Below are 8,386 nucleotides of genomic sequence, written 5' to 3' on the forward strand. Positions count from 1 at the left end.
TGACTCTCTAATGAACTCATATCGCTCTGTAGAAACTATGTCCTTTTATGCTAAAAACAGCATAATCATAGTTAAAAGACCACTGCTCACAATTTTAAATTGTCTTAAGTGTGCAGAAGGTGACAGATCACCTCCATCTGCTTCTTTTCTCATATTGGAACAGCTCAGCGTGAAACCACAACACAAGCAGCAGACAGCACAGAGCTGTGCAGCAGGGATCTCCAACTGGGGGGTTTTGTTTCATTACCTTTAAAACCTGGTTTCTCTTTTGATTTAAGGTTCTGCATCATCAGGTGTGATGGTGGTTCCTCTGCAGTAAAAAAAAACAAAAAAACTCTGTGGTTTAAACATCTGAGCTTTTCTGGACTCAGCTGGTAAAAGAAAAACAGGAAGTTAAGTGAAGTCACTTCCTGTTTTTATGAAGTCAGAGGATCTACAGCAGCAGAGCACAAAAACACACACATATATATATATGTTGACTAAAACTATATAAGAAAACATACAATATAAGTATACTTATAGTGGTGTTGTGTACATACATATGCTATATGAGTATATTTATATACGTATTTTTTATATAGTATAATTATTCTTATATACAGTATATATATAAGTATATATATGTACACAGACATACTATATACTAGCATATGCTTTATATTTATATTTATATATATATGTTTCAACTTGTACTATGTAAGTATACTTAAAGTGGTGTAGTGTATATACATACACTATATAAGTGTACTTATATAGCATAAGTATACCTATATATACATATAAATAGATATATTCTTGTATATATATATATATATATATATATATATATATATATATATATACTAGCATATTTATTTATATATCAGTATACTTAATATAATAAACTTCAAGTGTATTAGTTTTCGCTTAGGGCAATTGTTTAAATTCCAGCTTTGTATTTATTTAATAGTTTATGTTGGATGAGAAATAAAATGTAAGGGACATGTGAGACACAATAAGCTGGGAACTGTTGCAAACACACACACCGTAGTGGAAAACAATACGGTTTTCATCTTGTAAAACAATGACACTTCCACCTGTGGTCTGGAGGGAACTAGCTGAGGCCCAGATCTTTCTCAGCTCCAACACTGGACAGGAACGGCACGGATCGGAACGGTCTGCCTTATGTGAGGAAGTCTCAGTCAACCCATCCGTCTTTGGAACTTACTGAATCCTTCCGGGGTCGTAGGGCTGCTGGAGCCTATCACAGCCACCGTTGGATGAAGGTGGGGTTTAGCCTGAGCAGGTCGTGACAGTCACTTTGTCAGGTAATATGATTGAGCATTTATATGGTGTCTTGAGTGTTAAAACAAGGAAACATAACAAAGGCCATTCATTCTGAACATATAGATTAATAAATGGGTTTCTGTGAAGATAACAGCAGTCTGCTGCAGGGCCACACACTCATGTACACACTTAGAGGCAATTTTCTCTCACAGAAAAGACCCAGTTGGGATTCAAACCAGGGACTTCTCGTGCATCCCCAAGCTGGAATCTTTCCAAATAAAGTATCACAGCAGGAAGAGGTCAAACCCAGGTCAACCAAAAGATGGGCGGGGCTCTAACAGATCACCTGGTGAGTGTGGCAGAAAGCTACTCCGTCTCAGTCTGGACGCAGAACAAAAAAAGCACAAAACTCCCCAGGAGTGTGTCCAGAGACAGACAGGAGGTTTATGGATGTCTCTATTACATGAAGAGGAGTCATTTCACTCAGGATGATAAATGAGGGACACACAGCCATGAGGCGACAGCAGCGCTTTAATACTTGAATATTTAAGTAAATGAGCGTGGCTCGCTCTCTCGCTGTCCTTTCATGCTTGTATGACATTTCCATCCACATGCGTTCCATCTGACCTTGATTTGGCCTCCAGATAAAGACGCCGGCTGTCTTAAGTCCAATAAAAAGACCACAGAGATGCATCAGCTGTCATTGATGTCAAAAATAATCAGCCTGCTTAAAAATGTCAGCGTTCAGTTGACATTTAGACGATCTTAATTGCTTTTTATTTTTAAAGGAAATCTGCCTGAATTAAATGTTACAGCACATCATCCAAACCAAGTTCATATAAAAGTAATTTATTACCACAAAAATAAGACATCCTGTATGTAGTGCATAAATAGCTTTGATGTCAAACAACAGCGCTGGAGGCGGCGGCGTTTCCTCCATGTGTCCTCGGTACATTCAGCACATGACAAAGGTGAGCACCCAGAAGAGGAAGGCACTAAAACAGTCAAACATCAGCAGTATTACCCAGAATCCTCTCCCGGTCCTGCTAACGCCTGCGCTTCAGCCGATCGAGCGACCTCATTAGCTTCAAGTGGGCTGACCTGGGGTCACAGGATTCCCGTGGGAGGGTTCAGATCTTGTGAAAATGGAGCTGAGGCTGATGGGAAACGGAGGCTTAGCTCCGGTAACCTCTCAGGTATAAAAACAGACGTAAAGTGCTTTTTCAAAGCTGCAATTTTTCCTGCTAAACTTTAGTGTTTTAACACATTTTTTAAATCTTTTTCAGATCTGCTGACATATTGTTTTCTTATTTGTTGGATGCAGCCTTTAAAGAAGCTGAGTTCAGGATGCAAAATAAGGCTAAAATGCTTGACAGAAGCAGATTTGGTATAATCCTTGGCGCCATTCTCCATGTTCATGTCAAACAGTGATGAGAGCAGCTTTCAGCTGAGACGGAGGGTTAAAAGAATCCACTTTCTTTCTGCTTTTATGGGTTTTTTTGTTACTTGTCAACCAGGAAGCTGGAGCTCTGTCAGTGTAAACACAACACTGACGTCATACAAAAAATATAGAAATATATACAAAACAAAGACTCATCTGCATACGGCAGCGCTTCACTGCCAAGCGGGGAACTCCGAGCTTCTCTCCGCTCTGGAATTTTAACAAACAGGGAAACCAGCACCTGCTTCCCGCTGGGAGCTAGTGATGCATATCGCTCAGGAGTGCCGACTCAGCACGCCCACAAACTACTTGTTTTTGGTGTTATGGCAGATTTATGTGTTCAGTAAAATAAATCCGGATGAAGCTTTCGTCAAAATAAAGTCCGGACCAGTCTCCGCCCCTTGGCCTTGATCCGAGGAAAGGTGGCGCTGGTCTCTGGGCTGATGGACGGCGAGCCAAAGGGAGTGTTCCCGCCTTTCCTCCGCAACAGGAAGTCAACGCTGGATGAGGACATGGCGTAGAAGACGTTTCCCGTGGGCGGGATGACGAGTTCTGAAAGCAGACGTGTCGACATGTTTCAGATTCTGTGGGGTTCTGCGTTTGTGACGCGGCCGAGATTCACACAGAACCACGGCGGATCTGAAATCTCTCTTTTACCAGCTTGGTTTGGTTTATTCTCCTCTAAAAATGAGGTTCCTTGTGTTGTATATCTGTTCATCTGTTTCTGGAATTCCCACACCTGTGGAGAGTTGGTCAATCGAGCTACACCTCTGTGGAAAAATGTTTCTATTCTTAGTTTCCTGATCCCTCCTCGTACCTTCATGTTCCTTTTCCTGATTAGTCAACGCATGTAATCTTTCCATGTGATGAGTTTTGTTTATTTCCTTTAAAAGGAATAAACAAACGAGGGAAAAAGAAAAAAAAAAATCACTTTATACCTTAAATAATTCCAGTATTTCACTCTTCATGAAAATATATTTTGTAAAAATAATACAAGTTAGAAATGAGCCCAAAATAACATCGGTCCATTAATAACAATAAAATAAACTGATTTGGAGGGCCGGATCCGGCCCCCCGGCCTTGACTTTGACACATGTGGTCTTTATCATCCAAAATCAACTTTTTTGAGCTTTCAATCCCTTAAGGGTTAAATTTATTTTCAGCTATGAAAACTATTTTACCAAAGTGGTCTGTCGCATATTTGCATCAACAGGCGTTGTGTATTATAATGTTCATTACTCAATATGAACAACCCCAAAGCAGAATTTTGATACTTTCCTTTAAAACTCTGCTCATTGAGCACCAGCCCCTCCCAATCCATGAAAAGGGGCGGGTCCTCATATTGTGACATCACAAAGTGAGAACAGCCCCTTCCAGGAAGAGTCTGCGCTTTAAGCTCCGCCCCCAGTCAAACACTCAAACCCACTTTCTTTGTGGAGCTAGTGGGGATCTGCAAAATGCTTTTATATACACATCTATCTTTGCAAAAGAACACATATGTTTGGTTCTTCTTTACAACTATTTAACTGTTAAAAATTCCCAAGATAGACTTTAGCTGATGTTTTTAAGCTGCTCTAATCTTTCGCTAAAATCATGTGATTTTGTTTAATATTTGCAATTTTCCAACCCTGTTGAACAGAACTAAAGAAATAAATTAAAAAAATACATTTCAACAATAGGAAATGGTCAGAAATTGGAATATTTGACACATTAACAACAACTTTAACCTAAAATAATAAACACATGTTTCTTTGTGTGAACATTATAACCTCTTTTCTTAATTTAAGTGAGACAAACATAATTTTGGGAGTCCTGCAATGCTTTCGTACCTTTTCCTTCAGGCAGGAGCTGGATCAGCTCATATCTCGATGCCTGTTTGGGGTCCTGATTGTGCTTCTCTAAGGCAGAGCTGACCACAGTGGGGGTCTTGTCATTGCTGGTAACCTGAGGGAGGAAGAGGATAATGACAATGAAGCAGCTGGATGTGCTGTAATCACACGCTGGCTTCGCCGTGTCACGCCGCCCTGATCTGATGACCGTCATTAGCGTCCTCGCAGCTGCGGCGCGTGACGCATCAGTCAGGATGGCGGCGCTGCCTGACGGTTTTTACCAGAATGCTTCGGTACAAGTTTCCATCGTGCAGCTCCATCCGAATCTTGATGATCCGCATCTCGGGCCCGGACCCCTGGACGCTGGCGACGGGGTTGTTGCCGCAGGAGGCGGATCTGCGGTGCGACTTTGTGGGGGTGGAGGGAGTCAGGGAGGCGGGGGTGGACTCATTGGTTGGAGGCGACGTGTCGACATCCAGACAGGATACAGAGGGGGACCTCATGTGCTGCAACAGAAACAACAGGGATGCTGCAGTCTGAGTCGTGTCCAACACTCAGACAGGCATCAGAGACTCACCTTGGTGAGTTTGGACAGGAGATTGTTGACCGGAGAGTGGAAGTCAAAGAAACCCTCGCCGTCGCCTGACAGGCTGCTCCGGGACGTGCTCAAACTGAAAACACACAAACACTCATTAACGTCATTTGGGGAAGTCGAGGCGCCGTCCTGCTGATGAGTTGGGCTGAAGTCTGTGAACCTCCAGCAGAGGGCAGCAGATCGCTTCCTCTGCACCACGAGCACACCAGAAGAAAAGAGGAAAGTTCATGTTTGACAGTGAATCAGGAAAATGAGAAGTGTTCACGTGAGGTTTTCTCAGCGTGGAAGAGCTTCAGGTTTCCTAAAGGTTTGTGTTTTGTAAACAAGATCAATAAATATAAAATACTAATTAAAAAAACAATCAATAGGTCAGAGTCATCTGGACCTTCAGAGAAAAAGAGCTTCAACAGGATAATCACCACATCAGCTGTTGAAACGGTCCTTCAGTTGGAGAATCACCTGTCAATCACAAGGCCAGACTGATTTTTTGATGCTGTTTTCACTGGTGTTAAATCAGTACTATAGTTTTTTAAAATGTCTTACAGATTCAAAGAATTAAATGATTTTAGCCCTCACCAATGTAAAGCACAGCACTCTGAAACATCGATCTCCAGTCTGGAGGTTATGGTATGGACGCACTTTTAATGTGTAATGTGTTTTTTTTTTTGTGGATTTTTCGTCTGTATTTCTTATCTTTTTTTAAATATAAATTTATTGTTGTATTTATGAATTTATGTTTGTTTTAATAGTCCTGTCATTTGAACCTCGAGTCTGTAATAAAATTATTCAGTCTTTCATTTAACTTTTTGTCATCAATTTGTTTGTCAACATTACTGTTACTGTAAGGCAAGACAAGTTTATTTGTATAGCACATTTCATGTACAGAGACAATTCAAAGTGCTTTACATGAAACATTAAAATAAACAATCAAAGAAAGAGTAGATTAAAGCACAGAAAGGTGCTGGGACAACAGTTTAATACTGTTTTACATTCCAATTAATGCAAAATAATTAGCTTTTGTGACAAACCACCAGGTGGTTTACAGATTAACAGACAAACCGCACTCAAGCACGATTGTGCCACAATTGCTTTGAAGCATACTTGTGAAAAAAAGTCAAAAATTCTTAAAATTTAAAAAAGTTTATTTTAATAATATGAAAACTTCTCGTCACTAGGACATGTTTTTTTAAACTTAGATCATTCTTTTCTTGATAAAACTATTTGTCTTGCAGGAGAGAAAAAAAAAAAATTCCTTGAAACAACGGCCTTTTTTACTTTTTTGAGATTCAGATTTTGCAGTATTTGCTGTTTGGTGCTCTGGAACGGCTAAGTGACCTAGTGACCGAGGCCGGTTTGTAGAAGTGGTCTGGACACTGACTGTATATGAGAACCCTAACAGGAAGTGGTCCGCTGCCTCCAAGAAGCCAAAATCTCCATAAACTTCAATCATCTTATTTGGCAGAATAACTATTCTTTCTCTGATGCCGTTTCTTAACACGTTTTTGATAATCCAATTTTTAAAATATTTTTTGTAGTTATTCAAGTTTATAAACTGACCAATCAAATGCCTCGATAAAAGTAGGTGGAGCCTACTGGTCCCCACCGCGAACGTTCAAAATGTTTGTCAAATTTTGCGTAGCCCACTTTAGGGGTGTGGCTAAGAGTGGTCACCATAGAAACGTAGACTTGGACCAATCACAGTTTACTGACGTCATCTGGCTCCAACATGGCGGCATTCGTATCGTGCAAAAAATGACTGATTGAACTTGTTTTCATTGGAGCCAGAAGTAAACCATTTTTTATGGGTGACATCACGTTCACTCGGTCCAGCTCTCATGTACAGTCAACTCTGGCCCGGATTGAGGGCTTATCAACAGACAAGCTGAGGAGCTGCCCACTTCTACTTTGAAAGTTTTAAGTTTCAAACGGATCCAAATCCAGCAGAACCGATCTGAGGTGAACACAGTTCTTCTGTTGGTGGTTCTGGTCACAGTTTCTGTGATGAGGGCAGAGAGCTTTCTAGAAACTGAAGGGAAGTCTGCGGTGTCACCGACACCCGGTGTCGGGTCGCATGTGCTCGGTGTGTGTTTGGGGGGCTCAGCTTACTCTGGACACTGCGTGATGATGACAGAGGGGGCCAGGCTGCGGGGGCTCTGCTCCACAGGTTCGATTTCATTGGACAGCCTGTAGCTGCAGAGACAGAGCATTCAGAGGTTACATGGAGCTCTGGATCAGGGTCAGATGGGGGGGCTGGGGGGGTACCTCTGCTCCTCGGTGAGCGTGGGCACGCTGTGGTACCACTGCAGGAAGGTCTCATCACTGACGAAGACGCAGTTTTTGCAGGAAGACTGCAGGAGGCGGATCTGAGCTAAAACCTCAAACTCCTATAAACAAAGAATTCGGATCAGAACCCGGCTGCTGGACCTTCATCGCTTCCTGCAGACTCTTCCTCTTATCAGCTTTCTCTTTTTTCACAGAGAGCATAACTTTTAGGCAGCTTTTCTTCATCGGTGTGAGCAATCCGTCCTGCAACACTCACCCTTCTCCTTTTGTCAAAGTTGATGTAGCCGTTCTGCCAAAGGAGGAAGAGGATGTTAGCTCATCTGAAGGTTCAAACCCCACCCCGCGGCCTGAAGCACACTCACATCCAGACGGTCTTTGACGGCCGTGTCCAGCATGGTGAGGTCGGTCAGGAAGATTCCCAGGTACGGCACGGTGCCCTGAGCGTTGGACTGAGACACCAGGAGGAAAAAAAGTGTTGGGTTGGTTTCCACAACCCCCCCCTCCCCACAGAGAGCTGCAGCCTGCAGCCGTTTTTCAGGATTCAGCCGGAAAACGGCTCTGTGCTCCACTTTACTGCTGCATCGATTTCCCCCATTAAACAGCCGATCCGTTTTTAACCCGCTCACTTTTTAATCCACTGTGTCTGCCCTCGTTTTACCCTCGGTCATCACTTTACTCTTATTCCTTACTAACCTTTCCACCAAAGCAGAAAACTTTTCTAAACTAAATCAAATATTTTTAGTTTAGATTTGTCATATTAGGAGGTTTCTACATTTGTTTTATAAAAATATTATTTATTACACGAGCTTTAGAAACCATTCCATTGACTTTATCAAAAAATTCTTGATGTTTTTCTCTTTAAATGTAATAATCTCACAGCTATTAACTCCTAATAAAACGTTGGTGCTGTGAAAACGTCTGCTGCATCCATGTGAGCACTTCTATGGATTAAACAGTTGTGATTCTGTGATG

The 8,386-nt window shown here is 41.8% G+C and overlaps 1 protein-coding gene and 1 long non-coding RNA gene across 10 annotated transcripts in view; one reads left to right on the forward strand and one right to left on the reverse strand.

Annotated features, from left to right (window-relative positions):
- LOC118599792 overlaps positions 1–326 on the forward strand; it is an 870-nt gene extending 544 nt beyond the window's left edge. The window contains exon 2 of the long non-coding RNA XR_004949295.1: positions 205–326. This is a non-coding gene — a long non-coding RNA (uncharacterized LOC118599792). The remainder of the gene's footprint in view (positions 1–204) is intronic.
- A 1,768-nt stretch (positions 327–2,094) lies between these two features.
- The window catches only part of rgl2 (ral guanine nucleotide dissociation stimulator-like 2), a 39,966-nt gene continuing 33,674 nt past the window's right edge, over positions 2,095–8,386 (reverse strand). For all 9 annotated transcript variants that reach the window (XM_024258357.2, XM_024258356.2, XM_024258360.2 and 6 more), the window contains 8 exons: positions 7,777–7,863; positions 7,671–7,703; positions 7,394–7,515; positions 7,238–7,321; positions 5,114–5,207; positions 4,818–5,042; positions 4,537–4,651; positions 2,095–3,259 (listed from right to left, as the gene is read on the reverse strand). In XM_024258357.2, the coding sequence (XP_024114125.1) occupies positions 3,078–3,259; positions 4,537–4,651; positions 4,818–5,042; positions 5,114–5,207; positions 7,238–7,321; positions 7,394–7,515; positions 7,671–7,703; positions 7,777–7,863 (942 nt within the window). In that variant the 3' untranslated portion in view covers positions 2,095–3,077. The remainder of the gene's footprint in view (positions 3,260–4,536; positions 4,652–4,817; positions 5,043–5,113; positions 5,208–7,237; positions 7,322–7,393; positions 7,516–7,670; positions 7,704–7,776; positions 7,864–8,386) is intronic.

The sequence above is a fragment of the Oryzias melastigma genome, linkage group LG16, assembly GCF_002922805.2.
Source record: "Oryzias melastigma strain HK-1 linkage group LG16, ASM292280v2, whole genome shotgun sequence".
NCBI classification, from domain to species: Eukaryota; Metazoa; Chordata; class Actinopteri; order Beloniformes; family Adrianichthyidae; genus Oryzias; species Oryzias melastigma.